The sequence below is a fragment of the Trachinotus anak genome, unplaced genomic scaffold, assembly GCF_046630095.1.
Source record: "Trachinotus anak isolate AG129_WGS33_773 ecotype Australia unplaced genomic scaffold, CSIRO_AGI_Tana_v1 ptg000019l, whole genome shotgun sequence".
NCBI classification, from domain to species: Eukaryota; Metazoa; Chordata; class Actinopteri; order Carangiformes; family Carangidae; genus Trachinotus; species Trachinotus anak.
In genome coordinates this window covers 24,529,966-24,556,208 of record NW_027273870.1, presented here as the reverse complement: position 1 = coordinate 24,556,208, position 26,243 = coordinate 24,529,966, and the positions used below count along the sequence as shown (strand labels likewise).

Here is a 26,243-nt window from a genome sequence, read left to right as displayed (position 1 = left end):
TACGTTAAAGTTGCTTTAATTTCTTTTTTTAAAACATTTATTCCAGGCTGAATGATATCATTACCACAGTTTTGACATGTACATCATTAATATCTTAGTTAAACCATCAGAAAATAAAAACAGCCATAGAAAACATTGCTCGTCTGTCACATCTGTGCAGAGGTGTATTTGAAATCCTGTAAATACCACACATACACACACATTGCTGACTTTTGAACATGAGCAGGGCTCTTCTTTTTTTTTTCAACAAATCATTCTATACCAGGTCAGGTAAATCCCAGAACGCATTGCACAGGAATTCAAATACAGCTTTAAGTCAGGTATGCAGACTACACTGGAATAGTTTTATTAAAACATTGCAAGACAGAGAGTCATTCACCATTAATAAGAGAGGAAAAACGCTGCTCTTGCCTTTATTCTCCTACAAAACAGCTAGCTATTGTTTTATCTTTAAACTTTGATTTTTACAAGACAGAGAAAAATAAAAAAGAAAAACATGTTGTGATATGAAGAGTGTTGTAAGAGTTTAAAAACATTATGAAAGGCCATTAATCAGTGACTAGTCCCACAGATCTTAACATTGTTTGCATCAATGGTGCAAAAAACACTGTAAAGTACTAGACCATAGGTAGCATTGTTACCATAACATGGACATTTTCTTTCTAGTAAAATCACACATGTAAGATTGTCTCGCTAATACGAGAAGTGGTCATTAATTAATAATAAAATATTAAAATGCTGTACAGGAATGGTGGCTGACAGGTGTTTGAAAGTTAGGGCTCTGCTCACTCAACTAACTACAAGATTCCAGGCTTCTCTGAAATGCAGCTACTACCTACTACATCACCCATAATGCAAATGGTTATCAGTGCGATGTCACAGCTGTGGGAGGGCGTGCAGTTACTACAGCTCTAGATGTAAACAGGACAAAAGTAGGGAAAGATGGATTTTATATGATACTGCAGTGTTCATTGAATATGTATGTGTCTGTACAGTGTGTGTGTGTGTGTGTGTGTGTGTGTGTGTGTTAACATGTGTGTGTGTGTATGAGGGCATATGCAGCGTTTGTGTAGAAATGACTCAGGCTAGATAGGCTGGCCCTTGCTTGCAGCCAGTCAGACACACTGATCACTGAACTTACACACAGTAACACTGAGATAGAGCGATAGCCAATCACACTGCAGTGATGTCACACACACAGGTTCACGACTACAGTTTTTATACACTGTACACAGAGTTTCAGAGCAGGAGGAAAACCCACTGGCAGTCTTCCAGGCAGTGTGTTTTACTTCTCCATCTCGCAAAGTCACCTTGAAGAGAATTTGTGCTTGTGGGTTTCAAAAAAAAAAAAAAAAAAAAAAAAAAAAAAAAAAGACTCACTACTGGTCGTTGAAGGTCAATCCAAGGTCACCAGCTAACAAAATAAAAGCACAGGAAGAAAGAAACAACAGTATAGAAGAAGAAGAAACAGAATACTACAGTTGGTCACAGTATTACATCCTGAATGTCAGCTTATAATAAAACATAAAAAAACACCCACTGACCTTTATTCTGAAACACTTACGTAACATTATTTGTCAGGGACATGATTTTTTTCAGGTTTTGCGACACAGCCTCCATTCGCTAATGATGGAAAGCCGTTCTTTTTTTTCTCTGCTGTTTATATTCCTGATCACATCCCCGAACGAAAACAAAACATTATAATAACAAAACATTTTCCGTCCCGTCTCAGTGCTGATCGTCTTCTGGGACCCTGACTGGCTTACATAGCACCTGGCAAATGTGTAGTCACAATAATCTGTCTTTTCAAATGTCTTTCCTGTTCCCTTTTTATTTACAGCCACGGGGAGAACATTCCCACATCTGGAGGCAGTAAGAGAAGAAGACAGAATCAGGCATCCCTCATTGTTATATTATAGTTTTTTGGCACAGGTTGAGCCTTCTTATGTCCCTTGTCTCTCGCTCCATTTCCCAAAGGCTTGAAAGCAGTTATTCCACAACCGGATTCCTGGCTCATATTCAAGAATGCATTAACTCACGCGCATAGTGTATGTGCACGTAAACAAGTACGGAGAGAGACGTGGACAAACTTCTTGAGTTCACTATTCAAGTCTTAGTTAGACGACAATGTTAAGCTAAGGAGAGAATATGGATGTGGCGTGAGAGTTTCTATCTAAACATGGCTTTCTGATTCACTGGCTTATTGTTTATACAGATGAGTGTTAAACTATCCGCCTATTTTTGTGTGCGTGTGTGTGCGCGTGTGTTTGTATTAGAGATACAGCAAAAATTTCCATGATAAACACGCATCACACCACGTTACCAGTAATGATTCAACAGTCGACTTTTCATGAAATCAGAATAAAGCACATGTTCACTATTTACAGCTCTGTACAGTGTGTGTGTGTGTGTGTGTGTGTGTGAGTGTGTGTGTGTGTTTGCATGTCTGTGCTTGTCTCTGTGTGAGTGTGCGATCTGAAGAGAGGTGTCAGGGGGTTGAACGGTTAGAGTGGCGTAGCTGTTTCCACTGGGGGGCAGTGTACAGATCCCAGTGGAGGAGGAGGAGGAGGAGATATTTGGAGAGTAGAAGAAGAAACTGTGGCGACGGAGGCGAGGCTTTAGTTGCTGTGCATTGTGGGTATGTGGGCTGGTCCGTCACAGTAGTGGTGGAATGAGCAGCTCGGGATGTGGTAGTAGAAGTCGTGATCTTTTAGGATGGGCTTTGACTGGACAGTTGTGGGTGAGGAGTATAAGTTGACCTTCAAAGTGCAGTCCTTTACTGAGGTGCTTGGTTGATGAGTTCTGGCTTGCTGTGTTGTTTCTGGTGAACTGGTGATGGTGAAACTCAGTGGACCTTGACAACCTGGGGTCCGGTTGGTGCTTTAAGCGCTCAGCTCTGGTTGAGCTCTGGTGAGCGCTGTGTTGGGTGTCGCTATTGGCTGTGAGAACTGGATTCAGGCAGTACTGGGGTGGACTGATGCGGCTCTGGTATCTAGTGGACTGAGGATTGCGGTCGGGCAGCAGGGTGAGGCCGGCTAGCCGGGTCCAGTTGGTCGTTTGGAACGGAGCGTCGGTTCTGGTCTGGTCGGTTGGTGGCCAGGTACTTTGCTCTCATACTGGAGGTGTACTGAAGAGATTGGAAGACAGTGAGGAAAAAGATTGAAGAGTGAAGACAGTTGGGTGACAGAGGAAGGAGAGACGAGGATGTGGGGAAGGGACACAACCAGAGGGACAATTTGAGATAAGAGCGGGAAACGATGAGAAGCGAGAGGGAAAGAGAGGACAAACAAGACAAGAAGAAAAAGGAAAAAGATGGACGGATTATGATCAACCATTATTTAGACTGAAGAATAAAAAAGTAAAAAGAACTGTAGAAATTGTCTCACAGTTAAGTAATGTACATTAGATCAAGCGATCTATATGGTTTCACAGATAGATAGATAGATAGATAGATAGATAGATAGATAGATAGATAGATAGATAGATAGATAGATAGATAGAAAGGGTGACAACATGTGAGGCAAACACGAACACACAGGTACAGCAGAAGTACTTTGACCAGTCATTTGGACAGCCGGGGGTGTTTGATTACAACAGTCATTCATTATATAACAGCTGATTACGTCTGGATGATGTTATTGTAAATTAGCAGATGTGGTTTATTTTTGTCAGTGGATTGTAGTTAGTGCTCTAGTTCTGATGTAGTAGGTTAGCCTGGTATGAGTTAGTGGTCTCGTGTGAGCGGCTAGCTAGTTACAGTTGGAGGTCTGTGGTTTCCACATCACTGCAGACAACAGGAGAGCAGTTCTGCACAGGACGCCGGCCCGGTCGACAGCCCTGCCTAAGAATGATGAATCGTGGCCATTTGGGTGGCTGCTACAGTTCAGCGGTGGAGGTGGGAAACATGTGCTCCTGTGACTGTTAAATGGTGAAGGAGTGAGGGGGGGCACAGAAACAGAGGACACACACACCTCGACCAGAGAATGCACACATAGACACACTGTGGGAATAGGGGGGAGGGGGAGCAGGAATTTTAGAGGTTTGGGCTCAAGTTTACTCAAGGGCTGAACTGTCGAAAAGTTTTCAGCTTCACTGCAGGTTATGACCAGGTGGCATGGAGCAAGACATGAATCCTAGAAGGTGTGCAGAAGTCATGAATAATGCTACATGTGTTGACTAAATTTTGTCAGTCAACGGTGTTGTAGCCCCAAATGTGTACAGTTGATGGTGTATGGAGCAACATCCACAACTACAGGCTCAGCAGCATCTTGTCAAAGCCAGAATAGTCAACCTGTTAAAACAAGGTGCAATTCAGACACCTGCAAGCCTGGCAGACTGCTGTCTTTTTGTATTGAAGAAAGAGCTTCATACACTACAGCACTAAATATTAAGAAATACTCTGAAAGTGTTTGAGGTTCTCTCAACCCCCGACAAAAAAAAAAATCTGTTGTTTCATGATCTGCAAGTCCTCTCACGCTTCACTGACGGCCACAGTGAAACCAACCAGACGTTTTACATCAGAAATAGAGAACAACTTTGTAACTACCATGTTTTAGACTGACCCAACAATTACACTTATCAAAAGAGTCAAGCTTCTCTTTTGATGCAAGTGCAGATCCAACTGCAGATCAACAGGCTTCTTTGAAAACCTCCAGGTATTCCCAGGCTGCCAAAATGACCTTCATGAGGGCGATCCATTATCACGCTCTAGTTTTAGCACAGAGGACACTTGCAGTGGTGTGGGGATAGGGCACTACCTTCCAATATCCACACTAGCATGTGCTTTAAGTCATAAATAAGATACAAGTACATTTGTCAACACCATGCTTCCTTCATTTCATCCTGAAATTACAAAATGCCATTTCTGTGGGTTCTGTGGTTTTGAGTATTTCCCAGCAGCACTGTGGGTATTGGAAGATAGTGGAGGGAGAGTGTGTTCTAGAAAGTGTGCACTTACAGAGGGTGGAGGGGACTCCCTGCCAATCAGGGGGGTGTTCTCACACCGAGGGTTCTGAAAGTTTGCGTTCTGGCTCCTGCATTATAGAATAAGAGGTTACTGCATGTGGTCACCCTGCCACTGGTGTTGAGCTGTTGTGGTCTGCTCCTGATTACAACTTAATGACCCTCTGACAAATGGCCTCTGACAAATGGCCTCAGTAGTAATTACAAGTCAGGGACTTAAGCCTGGTACCTTATAGCCAGGGGTTAAACACCTCTGCCACAGTCCAACATAGTTAACATTCTTTCTTAACAATGCACAAAAAAAACATTGAGCCTCACAATGAGAGACATGCTCAGTAAAATCCTGCTTTATCACTGTGGGGGTCTAAAGGTAACTGGCTGTTGGCACACAATTTTTAAATAAAAAGCATATTTTGGTCATTTGTATTCTAAAATTTCAGCTATTTGGTTTCAAAAATATTAATTTATAGAGCTTCAAATGTCCTTCGTAAGCACAATTTAGTATAAAGCCAAGTTAGGGCTACTTCTTTTATCTTTATTTTAAATACGACAGTGCATCTGATCACTGATGTTGATAGTCACAGACCTACAAACCTTGGGTCGATATTATGAATGTCTGAAAAACACTAACAAATATGGTTCATCTTGTTAATACAAAGTTCTAACACAGAAAACAGTACCTGAAATACTCCCGTTTTTACCTAGGTGGTTTGATATAAACAAACATAAGTCAACACACATTCATTAACTGTCTATGTAAGTTACTGAACTGATTTCCTTGAGTTATGTAAATCTGGTCCTTTGGCAGCTGATAGTGTTGCTGCTGACAGCTGAGTCTTGTTCCACAAACATGACAACGAAAAATGTAGATGCCTGCTTTGGAATATAGTCATCACTATTCTTACATACACAGGATTTGTCAATGGCCCAAAACATGACAGACATGGTCCTTTAATGGTCCCAAAACTCAAAATAATATATGACTTTCAGAATACAGACAACTGAGCTATTTCACTTTTTAATTTTCTTATTTTAAAAGTTACAGTTCTTTACCATATTATCCTTGATTAGCGCACAGCTGAAACAGAAGCAAGCAGTGGCAGACTAAAGATGTGCTTAGTTCACTTCTGTTTTTTTTTTAATGTATTCAGAGCAAGCAATTGCAGTCCTGTGCCAAACTGTGACACGTAGCAAGCAGGGTGTAATTATTAACTTGTGCTGTGGCGAGTGCAAATCTGAATTGACTTTTTTAAATCAGGTTTTTGCTAACACTGTGGGCTGAAACAGGCAGGCTGGCTGATACAGCAAGCATCTAATTTTCTATCAGCTTCAAAGGGAAAGCTAGTGAAGGGCTGTAACTCATTACGTGACAAAGATTTCTGACAGTGTGTCACAAAGGACATGCGAGCCATACATAGCAAAACACTAGCTATTCTAACTTATATTACAGGCAGTGAGCGTTGCTATGCTGCTAATCTGGGTCACAGGGGGCAAGCATCAGCTACCTACAGCAGGCAGTGTATTGATCCTGCTAGCCTCTAGCTAGCGGTGGGTGCTAACTCACATGTATTCAGTGACGGGGGCATTGCTGACAGTGTGGGCTGTAGCGGGCAGGCTAGCTTCGCTACCGTAGCTGGAGCCACAGCTGTAGAGACTGGGCATGTGAACGCGGTACAGGTTATCGTGCACACCGCCCCGTGAGGCGCCCGACTCGTCCTCTCCGTCTTCCTCATCCGTCCTTCAATTCAGCGTAAGGGCAGGGCACGAGAGGGCATGATGGATAGGAGGGGAGAAGGTAGAGGGGAGGGAGATCCGAGAGAGACAACAGAGTGTAAACAAGTGGTTGAAGAGGAGGTTAGGTGAGGGGAAGGCGTTCTTGTGCTATGAGGAGTCCCCTGATACAAAAGACTGGTTAAGACCATGCCTTCAGCCCCAAAGCAGCTGAATAAGAAGAAAAGGAACACGGGGTAGCATTCATCTACAATACAGGTCCACAGCAAGTACAGTAGGGTCTCTAATATTACTACACGGCTCAAAGTGTGGAGCTGTTTTTTTTTGTTGCTGTGTGTGGTCACATAATATTCAACTGTATTAAGATAGAAGACTCTTCGATATTCTCAAAGTTCTCTTAATACGCAGAAACATGCAGTCATTTTCTTCATGCAGTCATCCTCCATTGACACAGAGGATTTCTGGTGTTTACTGTCCATTTCAAATTGCCAAAACAGAGTCAAATGTCAAGAATCCATTTTCTTGGATAAAATTCATGCATCTCTGAGTGCTACATGGAAATTAAAGCAAAAACGTCAGGAAAAAAGGAGATAATATGGCTGGTTTGGGCAAACCATTTTCAGACATAAAATGGTCAAAAATGTAAAACGGCCAGCAACGTAACAGAATGAGGCATCAAATAAGATATGTGCTGATTTGGAAGTTGGATCTCTGGCTACAGAATTGTACTGGGTTCAACAATATATGATCAATCACAAAATACATATATACATGTGCATATGTGGACCTGACCATTAAGACTATTTTTTTTCCCTTCTTTGCTGTTTTTATGGCAGTCTATACCAACTGCTCTCATACTAACAAAGTCACATCAGGCTGGAAATGTTTCAAAGAGGGAGGGAGCCGGATGAAGAATATTTTAGCAGGGCCCTGTGTTAACAGAGACAAAAAGGTAGAGGAGATGTTACTACCCTGATTGGCCACCAGATGGAGGCGTTTCACTCTTTCAACCAAAATGGAGTTAAACTGTGCAGCCCATCAAAAAGACTCAGCAGCTGCAGCACAGTCAGCCTAAAAAAGCAACCAATCCGTTGAGCAGTCATTCTTGCTTAATTCAGGGACATAATGGAATTTTGTTTTACACCCGCCGAGCCATACGGTAGCATTGCTGGTAATTCACACCCACCAACAAGCACAAAACACCACTATTATGGCACAGCTGTGATTGATAATTCAAATCATTCACCCATCACGTATAGTATGATGTATAGTCTAGAGTTCTTTGCGCTGATTTTAACCACAGACTTATTTGCTTGTTTGAATGACTATTTGAAAGGGCCGTTTATCGGACCAAAGGGTCGTCAAGTTTCCTCAATGTCCATCATCATTCGCTGAAGCCCAAAGCATTTCCAAATCAGGACAGGGAGAGAGGAGGAAGGGAAGGAACAGAAGGAAGAAGTGGGGCATAGGAAAAAAAAAAAAAACAACGTAGTGATACACAATCTAACACAACACTGGTGCTCCAAGTCCACGGTGGAGAAAAGAAAATGAGAGAGATGTACAAACATAGAAACAAACAATCAGCCAGACTGGCAGTGCTAACGGCAAACAATAAAATAAACAACAAAACTTGCAGAGAAAACTTGATGGATGCAAAGACAAGCAGGAAAGACGTACAGAAGGATACAACAGCTCAGGAGGCAAACACACTTAAAGTATGACATGCATGGGCACCGAGTAGATTCTGTATGGGTCTTTCCCCTGTTTTCAAGTCCATCAGCTGAATTCAGTAAGACAAGTAAGAAGTTAGAGCTAGTAACATGTTAGCTGTTAGTGTACAGATTAGCTGGAGAGGCTAATTCAGGGCTGTAAAGGCTTGTGTGTAGCTTGTGTTCGTGTGAGAGAGACTGTGTGTGCGTGTGTGTTACCTCTTGCCAGGCCAGGTATGTGGCACACTGCACACAATGGAGGAGAACATCAGAGCAGTGACAAAGGAGAAGAGAACCAGGTAGATGAGACCCTCAACTCCATCATAACACAGGCCTGTTAATGCTTGAACATAGTCCTACAGAGGAGAGAGGAGAGGAGAGGAGAGGAGAGGAGAGGAGAGGAGAGGAGAGAAGTCAGTTGTTAAGGAAGATCTGGGATTTGAGGACTTCTCTCATCTCCTAACACAACAAAGTGACTCACCATGTGTAGGCTGCGACAGTCAACCAGAGCAGTCAGCTGGTGAAGACCAACCTCCGTGGAATTCAGCACAGACTGGATTTGCTCGAGACTCCCCTGCACACGCAGAGCAAAGGTTACACGTTCATGCTCAAATATAGACATCCGCCTTCATGTACATCCACATACTCACACACACACACACACACACACGCCAGATAAACACGTGTGCTGACACTTTTGTAAATGCCACTTTCATCACGCTCCCAGCTAACGCAAATCCACTCATGCATGAAAAGAAAGACCCACAGATCATTGCACACACAAGCGCACGCACCTTGGTGTTGGCATAATCACGTGTTGCTGATCTCAGTAGCTCTGCCACATCATCCTGCATCTCCACCAATGCTTTGTGACTCCCGGACAGCCTCTACAAAACATACAGAGACACACAAGACACACAAACAAAAAGACAAACAAATGTATCTCTTGGTTATCACATCCTTTTACAGGCTGAAGCAGGTAAATCACCTGAAAAAGGTGAACAAAGGAAATAAATTCTACAGTTTACAAGCAATTGAGTTGTTTGACCAAAGGAACAGTAACTTCAACACGACTGAGGACGGTGAAGTTACCTGCTGGAAGGGGTTAATTTGGCCAGAGCTGCACCTCAGGTAATACTGCAGGATATCTGGGAATATAATAATACATGCATTTAAAATATACAGTTTAATGAAAAGACGAGCAGTATGTGTCCATAGAAGTGTGACAGCAGTAACACTCAAGCATAATTATGTGTGTATGTGTGTGTTTTTATGTGTGTTACAGAGGCAACATCTGTGCTCTACAGCAGACAGACAGAGCGGAAACAACTGACAGACAATAGAACTCATTAGATGAGTGCAAAGAGGAAAGTGAGGGAGGGAGAGGAAGAAAGGGAGCAATTGAGAAGTAAAGAGGGATATAAACGGATGAAGAGGGAGAACAAATCAGATAATGATCCAAAGTGAAAAAGCAAAAATGTGCTCTGAATATTTTTTTTTCTTTTTACATCTGGGACAAGCAGGAGGAAGAGAGAGAGTGGGGAGTGTGCAGGGTTGCTGATGCATTGCAGTCAGCAGAGAGAGAGTAAGAGCTTTTAAGATACCAGAGTGTCAATCAAACACAATCCCCTTGGATGCACTCACTCATACACACACATAAACGCACACACTTGTTTCTTAAAATAGAAGCAACATGTCAGGGTGAGATTCAACTGTCAGTGTGAAAACTGGAGTCTATTCTGGATGTTTCTGCTTATTTGTCAACCTAGAGCATCTATATAACAGTGCAATGAACAATCTCCTCCTATTCCTCCCTACATCACTTAACCATTTATGAACTGAGAACACTATTCACAGATCAGAATTTGCTGCATTCTTCCTAAGCAGTAGGGAGCCTCCTCATCCGCATGGGTCAAGATAAACAATAACACAATCTTTGCTTTTTCTTATGAAATGATGGATTGTTTTATCTCTTCAGGCCTCTAAAATATTCAAATAAAAAAACTATCTGAAAAGAGAGAATGACCCTTGGCTTAAACTACTGATTTATAGCAGAAAAACCTTAAAAATGGCTGCTACCAGTTGACCGGCCCTGTATTTTCTTGTCTGCATACCTTGGTTGATGACAGCGTTTTCCTTGGTTACCCTGGTGATGTAGGTATCTGGGGAAACGCAGAAGTCACTGGCGGACTGTAAGAGGGTAAGCACACATGACACATCAGGCTACAGTACCATCCTCTTTGAACACACTCGCTCGAGCAGTGGGTAGAGATTACATCATTGCAGAGCCAGAGAGCTCGGCGATGTTGCCATGGTTACACTTACAGCAGCAACAGCCAGTTCCAGGCCAAGAGACCCCCAGCTGATTATCAGAGTCAGAACCCCCAGCAGACACACTCTGAAGGACAAAACAAATGCATATTTATTAAGTCAAGATACCGACATACCCTGTATTACACAGCTCCCACACACACACTGACACTGAGTCTCAGCAGGATTTCACCTGTCAAACAGAAGCAACATTTGGGGTATGATGTGAAGTAACGTACCCAATCAGAGTGCCTCTAGAGTTGCGTATCAGGCCAAAGAGCACCAGAAGACAAATGAGTACATCAAACAGCAGCAGGCCCAGGTACCCCAACCACCTGTAAATATACAAATTCACCACAGTGTCTCATACACTTCTCCATGACAAGGATTTCAACGGACAACACAGAGGCAGAACATGGCCTCGAAGGAGATGGTGCTCATCTTTGGAGACTGAGCAAATGAATCCTTTAACATACATGACTACAGACATTTCAAATATACCAGGGTCACAATCAGATCACTAATAAATTGATGTTAAAAGTTTGGACTCAGATCACAACAGTATATAACAGAAGTTTGCCGTTTGTTCATTCACTGGGATTTCTATATTTCAGAATTAAAGCCATGGTTGGTTGACAACCAGAGTGGTTGTTTGTAATGGTTTTTACATGCAGGGTTATTTCAATAGACTGCATGACAGAGAGAATGTAAGACCAGTTTTCAATTTGATGCAGAAAATAGCTGAAATGCATGAGACACATAACAGTACTTCTTAGTACTGACCTGTAAAAGTCAAAGGCCTCTGTCTTGCGGGCCAGATCCTCCAGGGAAATATCAGTATTGGACCAGAAGGGGACATCCACCATCAGCCTCACCAGCTCGTCCAGCTGGCCCTGCAGCTTTTGGACGATGGACACGTAGTCTGTCTGCTCCTGGAAGGCTGTCTCCAACTGGACCAGGCTCTCCTCCACTGTCTGGTTTAAGGCGAGGGCGCTGTCAGACACCTGGACTCAGACATAAACCAAAAATAACAACTGGCGTCAGTCACATTTTGATTATTTTTTTAAATTGGTTTATGAGGTAATTTTGAGGATTTTTTTTTTTAAGTCAAAGAACACAGTAGATATTACTGACCAGTTTCTCCACCCCAGATACGGTGCGGTTGGCATGACGGAGGGAGTACGCCAAACGACTGGCTCCATCACTCGACTCTCCGTTTCCATAGAATCCTACAGCGATGCCAGCGCTGGGAGGCAGAAAACAGGAAGCGCCAAGTGTTAACACAAAGACTAGTTCAACCATTGGATAACATCGAATTCATCAATATGGGTGAACCATGTCCTCTTTTACTCTTTTTCTCACACACACACACACACACACACACACACACACACACACACACACACACACACACACACACACACACACACACACACACACACACAAACTGCAGCAAAATCAATTAAGTTTTTCAGTGCAGTTCCTCTGTTAACCAGCAACAGGCAGCACTAAGCTCTTAGTTATTTGCTTTGGTGTCACCCTTGGGCCTCGGGCAAGCATAGGACTACCAGGAATGATTCTCTCTCTCTCACACACACGCACACACACACACACACACACACACACACACACACACACACACACACACACACACACACACACACACACACAAAGTCTACACAATAATTGGGTCACCAGACTGCACATAATATGGTCCCTCTGCAGCTCTGTACTGACATTCACACATGACACATGCTTATCTTAGGTTCCTGGCCACAGCTCCCTCTCTTCCAAACCTCAGTCCTATGTTCACTGTGTTCACACCACAAACCAACCTTTCGCCCACCCACCCACCCAACTACCCACCACCACCACCACCACCACCGCAGAAATCCCTATTTTGTCACATCTAACCCTTTTTCCTCACATACCCCCTCCCCACTACGCTTTTATTTTCCCATCCACCCTGTAAAGCTCGAGCAGCCCCCTCCTTTCCCTTTGTGTACTGTATGTGTGCATGTGTGCATGTGTGTGTATGACTGTGCTCTTTGCATTCATGATGTCTGTCTGCACACTAACGCCAGACAGATTTGTAGAGGGAAATTTATGGCCATTGTTAAGGCAATTCATTCTAGCCCATTAGATCCTGAGTAGCCCCGTGTTGAGTAGCCCAGTGTTACACACAATGGTGTGTGTGTGTGTGTGTGTGTGTGTGTGTGTGTGTGTGTGTGTGTGTGTGTGTGTGTGTGTGTGTGTGTGTGTGTGTGTGTGTGTGTGCGTTTGTGTAAATACACATTGTGTTTCAGTGCTTTATGATGGACTTTATGTAACATAAAATAACAAATACAGAGGGAAACAGGCTTGACAAGAGAATAAGGATGAATGCAGTCATGAAGACACATTAATGTGCTCTGTATGTTGATGTAAATATCTTCTCTTTCACCAGTCCGTTTCCCCACCCATCCCTGCCTCCCACCATTTTACTCTATCCTCCATGTCATCTCAGTTTTAAGAGGAAATCATCTCCCTCCACTCCCGTTTACCCATCCCTTCTTCTCCTTAACTACCCATTCCCTCTCCCACTGCTTTCTCTCTCCTCTTTCCTTCATCCCTCTTCCACTCTGTCCTCCTCTCTCTATGACTGTTCTCGCTGGTTTAATACCTGCTGCTCCTATCAAGGGATTTCATGACTTTATTAACCAACAGCTTAGGACATGAGACATAAATGAGACGCTGCAGCGAGACAGAAGTTCAGAAGTCAAATAGATGATAGCAAACACTGGCCAGCTTAGCTCTGATAAAAAGCCCCCACAAAGGAAAACGCACATACATTAGTGCGACATCATTTTGCCTTTGAGCAACAGCAACCTGTTCTGAATGATGGTAACTCAGAGGGACAGAACGCAGCTTTAGTCTCTGCTTCAGTCCATTTTCAGCTGAAATGTACTGACATCATAAAGCTAAACTAAAATGAACCCAGCTCAGTTGATGAGATAGTAAATGTTGTATTCAGGCAAAAGTGGGTTCACGATGAGTTCAAGTCCAAAACAAACTGAATGAATCCAGAATAAATAAACTTACATGTACACGAAGTGAGGCTACATACAGACACCTAATCCCACTACCAATCGCCAAACACAATGAGAAGTTATTATGCGCAGTGTAAAGTAATATTAGAGAAGGGTGGCAACCAATGATTATTTTTAGAAATACACTAATCCAATCTGGACTGGCACCCATAATGACATTCATTAGTGGACTGGGTATCATCATAACCGATACACATTCTACTATTATCAAAACTACCATTTGATTATATCACCAAATCAACCAGGACAGAAATCTTAAAAATTATCATTTTAAACACAGTTTCTGTGTCAATGTGATGATAAAATTCTGTGTTACAGGTGTCAGTTTTATTCAGTGACAACCTGCTGCAGAGTCAGTTTTTAGAACAACAGCATTCCTGGCCTCACGTTACCTCACATAAATATGATTGCAATGAGTCCTAAGCAATGTGAGATATAGTTTATAAAATTTTGGCAAAGAGAGCACTGGAATCACATCAGTACTGTGCATTGGTAGACACACTGAATGAAGGGAACTGTATCAGTATTGATGTGTCCCCATAAATTTTTGTTATAAATAATCTCTCAATCTTTTTTAATGATTAATAATAATCTGCCTATCAGTCTGTCTATAAAATAGACAAACATGCACAATGTGACATCTTAAAATAAATTATTTGTGGCCAACAATGTAAAACCCAAAGACAATGAGAATAAAAAAAAAACAACAGTAAACAGCCTGATACAAGATGCAGCTTCTATCTAAACACACTGCATCTGCACACAAATGGAGGAAGTCCACGTGTAGTTGGTGTTATGCCAAAAATAAGATATGATGTCATATTAAATTGTGGACAAAGAATAACATGCACACTCAAAAGCGCACACAAAAGCACACACAAAAGAACACACAAAAGCACACACAATGTGTATGCACATGCTCTGATCCATATCAAATATTCAAAAAGAAATATTATAGCTAATCATAAAATATTAAAGCCTGCAAAAACACTCCTCAGCACTGAGTCACGCGAACACACACACACACACACACAGAAAGAGAGAGAGAGAGAGAGAGAGAGAGAGAGAGAAAGATACATAGCTCCCCCTGACTGTATAATTCATTTCTAGTCTCTGCATCAAATTCGCTTCTGTCTCCATAGCAACCTTTCTAGGCCAGGAAGAAGGCCGAACAGAGAGAGAAATAATAAATAACGGAGGGGGACTGACGGAGATGAAGAAAAGGGGAAGGAGGATGAGGAAAAAGTCAGAGGAGGGGAAGGAGAAAAGGGATGAGAGGGTAAAGGAAAGAGGAACAGTTTGTACAGTATGTCTGAATGTGCATCAGAAGAGCAGAGTCCACACAGCTCAGTCTCTGTGGTTAAAATACACTCCACACTGCAGCTGGGTCACTTAGGTCAAAGACCTCAGTGTCTACACACAACCTTCAGAGTCAGATAAACACAAACAGAGGACTGTAACCACCTGGCTGGCTCCCTGTTACACCACATGGGCTTTCAGGCTTAAACAAGACTGAGTGAGCTTGACTGGTGGAATGTGCAGTCATAATGCACATATGGCTGCTGTTGACTGAAAACCTTATATCTCCAAAATATCAACTTTGAAAGAGGTGAGAGAAGTGGCCATGTTTTATGCTTGATGGGAATTTTTAGATAACAATGGTATGTTTGTCTTTAAAGGGTTTCATCAGACTGCCCTCCCCCTACTTCTGTTTATTTATCCCTTCTTCTCTCCAAGTTCACAGAAGAGCATATTGAATATACCACAAGTGCAATACACAGTGTACAGTAAGTCTGGCAGACAAGATAAACACATTTCTGAAATTTCTGCAAAAGACACGTGAATCAGCGCACTACAACAAGTTCAGATGGCATTTGTGCCTTTCTTCACAGGCACACATTTGTCTGCTGTAATCCACCTTCACTCTTCAGTCTTTAATCAGCTGCTATGGTGATAGAGAGGGGGGTGACATGTGACACTGGACCCTGTCTAGACTCAAACTTGGGACACTGCAGTTACTACACATGTAGATCCCTATCTTCGTCACTGTTTTAGCTTCTATTTCCATGGCTTGCTGGTGAAGTGGAAGCATGTAACAGATAAATCATTGAGGTAGAAGAAGCATAAACAGGCACTGTACTGTGACATCAATCACATCATCTCTTTTTTGACATGCCAACTTTTCAACCTCAGCCAATCATAAAGCTTTCTGATATTGACACTTTGCATTTCTGGAAGAGTTTTTAATGTGCAGATTAAAAATGTGCATAAAGTTGGTGGAAGGAAATATAACTATTTATACTACCCAGGACATTTACAATACCAGTTAGTATGGCTAACTGTGTGACTGAGACATAGTGTCTGTCCTGTGCCGTCTTAGGGCATTCTCAGTACAGCTGCACCCCAACAGGCTGTGGTATGCAGAGCCAGAAAATCAGTGGAAACCCTCCCCTGTAAATCCCTAGAGAGAAGTTAGTCCCCACTTAAGGCTACTGGGCAATTCCTTTAAACGTGTAGGATGATTAACTATATCAACTCTTACTCACTCAAGTATCCTGAAAGGAGCTATTTGTAAGTTTTGCTATTGCTACATAGCCAACATTTGCATTACATTTGTTTACTCGCCAAGAGCTGTCTTCAGTGATAGAGAGCAATATCTTAGCTCTTGCTTCGCTTCTATTTCTATCACACCTTTTCTTCTAATGAAGTTAGTGCGCTAACCAGCTAACCCTCGGTCTGGTTGGACAGTCTCGTCACGTTCTGATAGTGAGTCGTTGTAGCATCAAGGCTGCCCTGAGGAAGTTGCGCTGCTCTGAAGGGGTCTTATAACCTCTTGTAATGTTAAACACAACAATGGCTGAAGCTCCTAGCTTTACAATCAGCACCACCAGCGCCACATGCTTTCTGCAAGAAACCATGTTTGCCATCAGAAAAAAAGAATATCCCCTTCAATAAAACAAATCTGATAGCATGCGGTATGAAGGTGTCACTCTTATGGGAATAACCTCTCACCTGCAGACGAGTGTGGCGATGATGACGCACCAGGCCGTACAGCAGCAGTCAGCACTAGGCTGCTGAGAGTGCGTATGGGAGTGTGAGGATTCATCACTCTTGCGTCGCCGGCAGCAAAGCCAGAAGGAGTAGAAGAGAAGAAAGAGGAGGTCCAGGCCCAAACATACCAGCGCCACAGCGCCGAGCAGCAAAACAGACTAAAGAGAAGAGAGCGTGAGAAAGAAACAGTTAGTGGCAGCAAGAAATGTATGATTTCATGATACAGTTTATGTTTATTTATAAACTCTTTCAGTCAAACTTTATGTTTGATCCATTCAGTACACAAATGTATCATGTTTGATAGTTTCCTTATCACAGAGAAAGGGACAATTTGGGAAGTGGGTTAAGGATACAGGAAGCGAATTAGCTGATATGAGCAGAAACCAGATACATAGAGAGACCACATGATTTAGATTTTCCTGTGTAGACAGATACACATACATATACACACACACACACACACACACACACACACACACACACACACACACACACACACACACACACACACACACACACACACACTTTGTACTTCTCTCTCCAGCTATTTGAGATTAGAAAATCGTGGCTGTTCAATGGGCGTTTGATGGATACCACGAAAAACACATTTGCACACCATCAAACACGCACACCTCCACAGTGTGAGCGGAAGAGATGCTGTTGGGGAGCTGTGTGCGCTAGAGACCCACCACACAGATCACATACCTTCTAAAAGCTTTGAAGTGTAAAAGAAGGAAGGGGTGGTGGGGGCAGACAGACGGAGAAGTGTGGGGGGGTGTAAATTTGGAACAAAAAAAGAGACAGGCTGGAAAGACAGAACAGAAAGAAGATGTGAAAGAAGATGACTGAACTGAACACTAAAAAGGGAGAAATGTACAAAGACAGGGACGAGGGCTGTTACAGCAATTTGCCTGGAACGGATGAAATCTTTTTTTATCACACACGCACACTGCAATGTTAGCTTTTCTTTCCCCTCTGGAGTTGTCTGGAAAAGTCATTCTACTGCTGGACCATGCAGAGACAAAGGCATGTTTCTGGTAAACCAAACCTCCACCTGCAAGACCACTTTAGACTAAGGAATCCAGCCACGGTTGTGCTCATTCAGATACAGCAACATTGTAATTCAGGGGAGTCCTCTGTAGATGATAACACAGTCTGACTCCTCCTCCAAGATACTCACAGGCTTCCTGGCTTCCAAGACTTCTAAACAGCCGATTTTTCTACTGACCTCATTCTTTCCTCACTGCCAGCCAGCAGTTTCCTCACCCTGCAGCAATTTATGCACCTCTACTGTAAACATGCACATGTATTGAATGAGCATATACGTGTCAAAATAGACATTATATTCAAACATGAATTAAAAATGTTTTTTCTTAAAATACATCAATAATGGGATATTGGCAACGTGAAGCTTAATTGTCAATGGAGCGGTTCCAAACATAAGACAGGGTGACAAGATGATTAACAAGATGGGAAAAATAAATTTTTTTTAATTCTATTTTATTTATTCATTTATTTTTATTTATTCAAATAAACAAGGATACAAAATTAAACTGAACTGGTCCCAACCCACAGACATATACAACTGCTTATGCAGACATTATTACGGTTACGAACCAAAGCAGTTGGTAAACCCATGGTTTTTTTTGGGCGTTTTTGAGAGTCCACAGTCATGCTAGCAGATCTGTGAGACTGTACACAGTGGTTCTTTAAGAGAAATGCCATTGTCCCCAAAAGTTGACAGGACTGGTTCCTTAAATGTTACGTATAAATCCCTGGCTGTCTGAATCTGTTTTTATTTTCCTCATGAAATGTTTTCTTTGAAAAACATCATATGAACATGTTAACAAGGTTAAAAACTTGATTTTCTTCGGAGAGGGTCTTTAAACTGTTTGTGTTCTGGGAGTAGTGGTGACATTCAGAATTTAAATGTCAGACCGTGTTCAGGCTATTGTACAAATACCTGATGCCATTTTCATTTTAACAAAATATGACAACTTATACTTTAAATAAATGTTTGTTTGTTTAAAACATCAGTGTTATATCACCATATCCCATGTATAATATCCTACTGACAAATAATGGCAATGTGGGATCGGATGCAGGTCTCTAAATTTGGGAAAATAATTATACCAGGCGGGTGGATGATTTATGAATGCATGAGGATTTGGATTTCATTAGAGCCGAACCGCACATCCCTAGTCTGTGCAAAATGCCATGACGATCTGTAAAATAGCTGTATTAGCTATTTTAATCTGGATCAAAGTGGAGATCACTAAAAACACTGTGATCCCCATTAAGTCTTTAGATTGTTGGTGCAAAATGTGATTTATTGTTTATGTGAAATATTCTTCTGTTCCCTGTGGTCTTGATACTGTTTTTCCTGGGAAATTCCTAAACAGACATAACTGTTCACACTGAGCAGTCACACAAGAGCCAGCTGATATGCTGTCACTAACTTGTCTCCGGAGACACAAATCTCTTGCTCATTGAAAAACAATGCAGCCCAATAAGGTCAGCATTAACTGTGACCTGTGGCACATGTATAACTAGGCCAACAAAGGGTAATGTATCATATCTGGAGGGCTTCAGCCAATCCAGCAAGGCTAGTGGGTCACTAAGCTAGATCACTATAGGACACATTACGATACATGACAGGAAGTGACATGCAGTTGTCTAATATGACATACAAAGGGAGAGCGGAGTGCTAATTTTTAAATAGGACTCTAACCGCAAGTCTCAGTCCCTATTAAAAGCATCAATACAACTATATTTTCTGAGGTCTTTACATTTGAGCCTACAGGTAGGAGATATTAATTTTAAGCATTATAATCCATTGAAAATAATTACAGTCCTTGGATGGTGGTGACAATGTTGGTTTGAATATTATAAAGTCATTGAAGCTCTACACTATTACAAAGTAACTTTCAACTTGGACAAATATCAGTCAGGAATTCTGTGCATTTATGTATCAATAATTCTGTGTTTCTTTTGTTTCCACATTCTTACTTTCTGGTGGGAGAGCAGTTGGCAAGCTATGGCTGAGCCAGAGGAAATGAGTTGATTGCTTTTTCCCTAACTGCTTTTCTCCAACAGGTTAAAGAAGATGAGTGGAGGATGGTGGGGGGGAGGGAGGGGGTCATGATGGGAGAGAAGGGGGAGCTAAGCTCTGCAGATTCGTAGTCTCTGGTATTATCCTCTGTTATTATCTAGAAGCTTAGCGGGTGATAGAGACATTGTGATGAGGTAAAGACAGACTGCGCTCCACTAATGCATTGTTTGATCTCTTGTGACTTTAAAATCAACATTAGGGCTTAATACCATATAGTAACATGCATTAAGCATTGCAGAATGAGAATGAAACTTCACACTACAGTATATAACAAGGGATGTTTTCATGGCGTATCACTTAGAAATCATGCTCCAGAATCTCACATGTGAAGACTGCTTTATTTTGGTCATGTAAACTTCATAAAACAAAGCAATTTGGATAAATAACCTTGGGCTCCAAAAATTTTAATGTGCATTTTTTTCCACATTCTATGAAAAAATGGATTATCGAGAAAATAATCAGCAGACTTCCCAATAATGAAAATAATCATTGGTTCCAGCCTCAAAAACCATTCAGTCCCCTAATTAAAACTTTTTTTAATTAATGGAATAACTGTTAAAAATAATGCAAAATCCCCAACACAATTTCAAAAAGCCCAAGGTGATCTCTTCAAATGACTCGTTTTTAGTCCAAAACCCAAAAGCACTCAGTATGCAATGATATAAAACAAAAACACACAGCCAATGCTTGCAACCACGGCATGTTGAGCATTTTTACTTGACTATTTAATTTAAACTTTTAATTGATAATCAAAAATTAGTAAACTAATTATCTACTCAACTAATCATCTCATATGAAGTATAAAAACTGATCCAGGACTATTGGTGTATGGTCTTAATGTTAAAATGTATAATCTGACTGTGGCCGAGGTCTCTGCAGCCACCTCACTCTCCTCCCACAGTGTAGATGGCCACTAGATTAACGGTCAGGCTGACAAACCATCAGAGCAGATTAAGAGTGGATCAATTAGCTACTAATAAGCATGGTGAGCTTGGCTGTGCATGTGTGTATGTACTTAGATTTCCGTGTGTGCGTCTGCTTGTGTGTGTTTGTGTGTGTGTGTGTGTGTGTGTGTGCGTGCATCTATGCTCAGAGATCAGCTTGCAGGCTGGAGGAGGGGCTAAATGTTAAACACCCAGGCACAGTGATCTACTTTCAATCTGTCCGTTTAAGTGTGTGTATGTGCACGCCTGTGTGTGTGTGTATGATTGAGCTGACAGGATCAATCACTTCCACTTCAGCGGGCTGTCCTTGCACTCTCCCTGCCTGTGTGTTACTCTGTAGCCTGGCCTTGCCTGCTACCCTCTCAACTTCTCTCCGGAGGCGCTGACTGACCTCGAGTTCATCCAGCTTATATTCACCTGTACTACTGGGTCAAAGTGCAACCAAAACTCTAACGGCAAGCTCTGTATTCAAACAAAGACTCTATCTTTAAACACAAATAAAGATTCAAGAGTGGCACCTTTTGTCCTCTCTGATCCTTTTCAAAATACCATGAGATAATGTCTTCCACTGTGCAAACTGTAGCAAGCTATTCAAGAAATACCAATTACTGACTTACTTTCCACAGCTGGGAATATGTGTGTGTTATTACAGGTCACATGATTCCTCTGTAATGTTCTGCAGCTGTTAAACTGTGGCTGGTAGCTGACTCTGCGATTCTACCGCAATACAAACAGATGAACACACACACACACACACAAAAACACACACACATAAGGATAGGCACACATGCTATTCCAATGCCTTGCAGAACCTCAGGATAAGAGCTCCGATTTCAGCTCTTCAGGAAAAAAAAGTAGAACAGTTTTCTTGCAAAAAGCCACAGAGTCAGCATCCCCAGTAAAGTCAAAGTCATCAGAGACCAACTGCTCCAGTGAATGAATACTAAACAGTTTGTTTGTTTAAGAGAAACACTCCATGAGTAAGTGAGTGAGTGAGTGAGTGAGTGAGTGAGTGAGTGAGTGAGTGAGTGAGATTGTGTGAGAATAAAGTTTTGAGCAGCTTCAGAGCTCAAGAGCTGAATACAAATGAACCTGAGCCAAATCACATCAGAAAGAAAAACACTACACAGAAGAATCTCTCTCTATTGTGTGAGAGAGTGCGTGCGTGTGTGTGTGTGTGTGTGTGTGTGTGTGTGTGTAACGTTGCGGTGTGGTGACGGACTCAGTGCACTGAAGGACACTGTGTAGGACCTTGTTTGTGTGTGTGTGTGTTTGTGTGTTTCTCAGCTGGATGAGTGGATGCATGAAAGCCTTTGAGACAGATACACTGAGCCAATCTAAAGACAGGCTTCAGTGAAAGAGTGAAAGAAAGAAAGAGAGCATTCTTTCACAACAGTCTACAGCCCTCCCCTTCCCACTCTCTCCCCCCTTCCCTCCCCCCTCACTCCCTCCCTCCCCCAACCCAATTCAGCCCCCTTCTTCTTGTTCTTCTCACCCTCTATCTCGCCCTCTCCCTCCCCCTCGTCTAGCCAGAATTAATGATTTCACCCTGAATAGAACCCCTATATTCACTCGCACACACACAACCCCTGAGGGAGATCTGTGACCTCACCTCAACAAACAACACTAAGTGCTAAATACGCACTGACACAGAAACTGAACATACAGTATATGACATAAATACAATACAGCACATATGATATGCACAACTGTACGTACAAATATCGTGCAAAAAAACATATGATCATGGTGCAGAATGATCAGTGACATAGAAACAGCACCGTCTGCTGAAATATGTCAGGATGTAATTAGTCTAAAAAGAGGTCCTTAAAATTCCAGTGGTCACACACACTGACACACACACACACACAAAAGCCCTTAGTTAAACATTGAATAGCTCGCAGGAAGTGGCTATTTGGCAATTTAGAAGCACCTCCCATGGCTCATCGAGCCTTCTCTCTCTCCTCTCGCCTCCAATCAGTCTCTTTTTATCTTTCTCACTCCTCCTCCTCCTCCTCCTCTCTCCTGCTTCTCTCTCCAGTTCTCATCTCCCTCTCTTGTTCATGGCCGTGGGTGCCTTCCCACGCTCAGCTCTTGAACTTGCACGCCCTCCCTCCACTCCCCATACATGTCAGCAAACTATGTCGAGCGGTGACTGCAGCGCATGAAATGTAGGACTCTTAATGATGTGTCTTGGCTTCATGCAGGCTCCGAAGACTGTCTTTTCTGCTGCAGAGACCTGGAAGTCACCTTGTTTGTGGATTCTAATGAAATGTAGCAAAACTGGGCCAAAGCCCCTCTTGGATGGAGCTGCTCTCTAAGGCAGTGCTGCCGACTCAGAGAGTGTTTTATCGAAGACAGACTGGAATTAGTTTTCTGCTTTTAACTTATGCTAATGATTGTTTTTCCTCCCAGATTATTTTTTCAATTAATGAACTGTTTATCCAATAAAATGTCAGAATATAATAATACATCCCCACCACAAGTTCCCAAGATGTTGTCCTCAAATGTCTTGTTTTATACAGCTAAAAATCCAGAGCCCCTAGATTTTGAATTAACAACAATATTTAAGCAGCAAATCCTCACAATCAAGAAACTAGAACTAGACCACATTTGACCTTTCAGTTTCATAAATCATTTAAACTGTTCATCGATTATCAGAATTGTTAGTGTTTTGTCTGTTGAGTAATCCATTAGTACCCACACTTTTTGTTTTGTGACCTTTCAGAGGTAGGCAGGTGCCTACTCACTAAACCTAATCACAGCTTGCAGGTCTATGTTCTATGAGCTGCAAGTATTTCATCTAAAGGGTGACGTTCCCTTGGAAACCGCCTCATTTTAACAGTTTTATGAATCCTTTCAAAATGAAAGGCAAAAATATGAAAAAAAAAAACAACATTATTTGGTGTAGAAGAAATGTTTTGTTTTTTTCTTACCAATCTTACTAATAACCTCACAACCCTTCAGATTTATATTTCAACTGTTATGGCTAGTGACCCCCAGGTTGGGAATCACCTGACTAATCGACTAATAACAACAATGGAGCAGGTAAAGGGTCAGTGCATTGATCAAGGACGCATCTCTGTGTGTCTCACACTCACTCACTCACACACACACTCACACAGCATTGATCGATGCAGGGAGGGAACCCACAACTCTGGTTGCAGGACAGCCTCAGTCACTACTTGGCCACTCTGCTATGAAATTACAGTGTGGGTAGATGGCAGGAGGTAGGATGATAAGGTGAGACTTCATGATGAAGGGGATGATGAATTCTGAGTGGGAGGTAATTATTCCCCCACTTGTCTTACCTTCTGGTACTCAGAGTCCTCTGGTCTGAAGTCACTGCTCACCAGCTGGAATTCGATGTTGAAATGAGGCAACCGGTGCAGTAGGTTCACCCACCAAGGTGGGGAGTAGTTCACTACAGCTGCCATTCTGATGCAGCTACCTGCCGCCTGTCGCTTCCCTCAATAACCCGATTCCTCACACAGACACTGTAAAGAAAGTCACGACCGCTGCAAGTTAACTGGGCACAAAAATGACTTCATGTGTAATTCACACCTCCTGATGTGGCTGTGGCAAAGCTGGGAAACAACAAGTATTGATGTAGTTTTTTTTACCAAACATATTAAGCAAGATGAAGGTACAGTATCCACAGTCCGTACTGCTAATATTGTCTACCACCGAACCCTCAAAACCTGCTTCAGTCAATCAAGTAATTACTGATGATTGACATTATTAAAGCCTTGTAATGAGTTATCAGTTATTAGTCACAAACAGGGTGGAACAAACATGTCAATCAGCATTAACATGCCAAAGTATTGGATACATCCCCTTGCCATTAGTTAGGAAACCACTTTAGGTATTACTGTTTAGTAAATTTCACAAGACAATTTGCTTATTATTTCAGATTTGCATCAAATGAATAGACTTCAGTTGTGAAAAACAGGGCATCCCTTCTTCACTAGGTGCATGTCCTTACCTATCAATGACATTCCTGCACATGCTGCTGTGGAGTGTGTGGTTAAAAGGGCTAAAAATACTGCAATATGACATACTGCATTCATTTCAGTTATCTTTGTCAAACTGTGTGCTTCATGACGAACTGAATGGCTTTGATTATTTTGGCATTTAAAGGCTGTTTTCCTTTAGAGTCCCCGGTGTATTGTGGTTTACTGCCTTGTGATGTGTCTCTATCATGATAATCGCGGCCAGTATATTAATGTCATAAACAGCTCGCTTCCCATTCCCGTTCTTATCACCAATAAACCTTTTAATATCGAATAGAGGGAAGCTTATGTCCTAAAACGTGTTTTGTTTTGTTTTTTTTAATAGCCCGCTGTAAGCAAATATTAAACCGATGAGGTCATACTGTATTTAGACATACTGTACATGAATTATGACATGACAATAGCATGGCTGACAGCTACCTCGCATCACCCGATTTACGCCCCTGCTATAAAGGGACGGAGCTCCGTGAGATAAACGGCGAAATGGCCGTTACATCAAACCGGACACACAGGCACGACTCTCTCCATTAAACTGAATTTACTGTACAAACACATGCAGGTCAACTCACTCAACTCAAATTCCTGCTGCGAGCCTTGTTGTGTCTTTCACGTCGAGTCGATAAAATGTTAGCAGAAACCCGGATTAGCTAGCTTCATCCCGCTTTGTCCGTTAAAACTACCGCAGTCTCACGGAGTCGTCAAGGCAACGAGGAGGAGAAAAGCCAGGAAGCGGGCTTCAGGGCTCCGTGTCTGCGGACATCAAAGCCCGTGTGCTGAGAGATAGGAACCGTGTTTACGACTTACCCAGCGAAGCCCAAGCGGATGCAGACTCTCGTTTTGTGTAGTCTCGGGGGTCCAGGCCGGCGTATATTTCACCTATTGTCTTCCCAGATCCGGTGGTGGATTTGAACCCCACAGCCGTGCGCTGCTGCATCAACGCGGCCGTACCTAGCTAGCTGCAACGGGCGAGTCGGCTGCGGTCCCAACCGCATTGAAAACACAGGAATAACGGTCACGGAGCCGGGCCGCTCACATTTCACCGAGACGCCTTCCCGTTTACGGTACCTTACCCGTCAACAACAATGCTACGGGAGGTTAAGGGGTTAAACTCGTTGACCAGCAATCCAGTATCTTTTTTTTTTTTTAAACAAAACTTGACGATACCGTGGTTGTCTTTCTCCTAAACCATGACGGGTGCTCGTCGGCGCTGTTCCCACGATGACCGTCGGCTCAGTGCGTTGAGCGCCGCGGCTCTTCAATTGGATGATGTTGTCGGAGCGTGAAGCAAACACGGTGTTTAAAAAGCCCTGGAGGACGGGGGC

The 26,243-nt window shown here is 42.4% G+C and overlaps 1 protein-coding gene across 8 annotated transcripts; it reads right to left on the bottom strand.

The window, feature by feature from the left end:
- Positions 1–26,219, bottom strand: ttyh3b (tweety family member 3b). 8 transcript variants are annotated; one of them, XM_071503381.1, is made up of 15 exons: positions 25,491–26,219; positions 24,220–24,405; positions 16,814–17,010; positions 11,847–11,958; positions 11,496–11,716; positions 10,952–11,047; positions 10,728–10,800; positions 10,517–10,592; positions 9,495–9,550; positions 9,197–9,289; positions 8,884–8,976; positions 8,622–8,758; positions 6,527–6,700; positions 4,958–5,033; positions 1–3,127 (listed from the first exon to the last, which is right to left on the bottom strand). In XM_071503381.1, the coding sequence occupies exons 2-15, from the start codon at positions 24,343–24,345 to the stop codon at positions 2,993–2,995; spliced, it is 1,665 nt and encodes a 554-aa protein (XP_071359482.1). In that variant the 5' UTR covers positions 24,346–24,405; positions 25,491–26,219; the 3' UTR covers positions 1–2,992. The 8 variants fall into 8 exon arrangements, with proteins under 8 accessions (XP_071359482.1, XP_071359483.1, XP_071359481.1 ...); XM_071503382.1 differs by having other exon boundaries at positions 25,496–26,219; XM_071503380.1 differs by having other exon boundaries at positions 25,726–26,218.
- Between the last annotated feature and the right edge of the window lie 24 nt (positions 26,220–26,243).

What these genes read in the sequence shown, in the direction of transcription:
- ttyh3b (XM_071503381.1), bottom strand. Translation starts at nt 24,345, where the DNA reads ATGGCAGCTGTAGTGAACTACTCCCCACCTTGGTGGGTGAACCTACTG. An exon ending in TGGAACTGGCTGTTGCTGCT is followed by an intron (nt 10,593 to 10,727) that starts GTAAGTGTAACC and finishes ACCCTCTTACAG; the next exon opens with TCCGCCAGTGACTTCTGCGT. An exon ending in AAACGCTGTCATCAACCAAG is followed by an intron (nt 9,551 to 10,516) that starts GTATGCAGACAA and finishes TTATATTCCCAG; the next exon opens with ATATCCTGCAGTATTACCTG.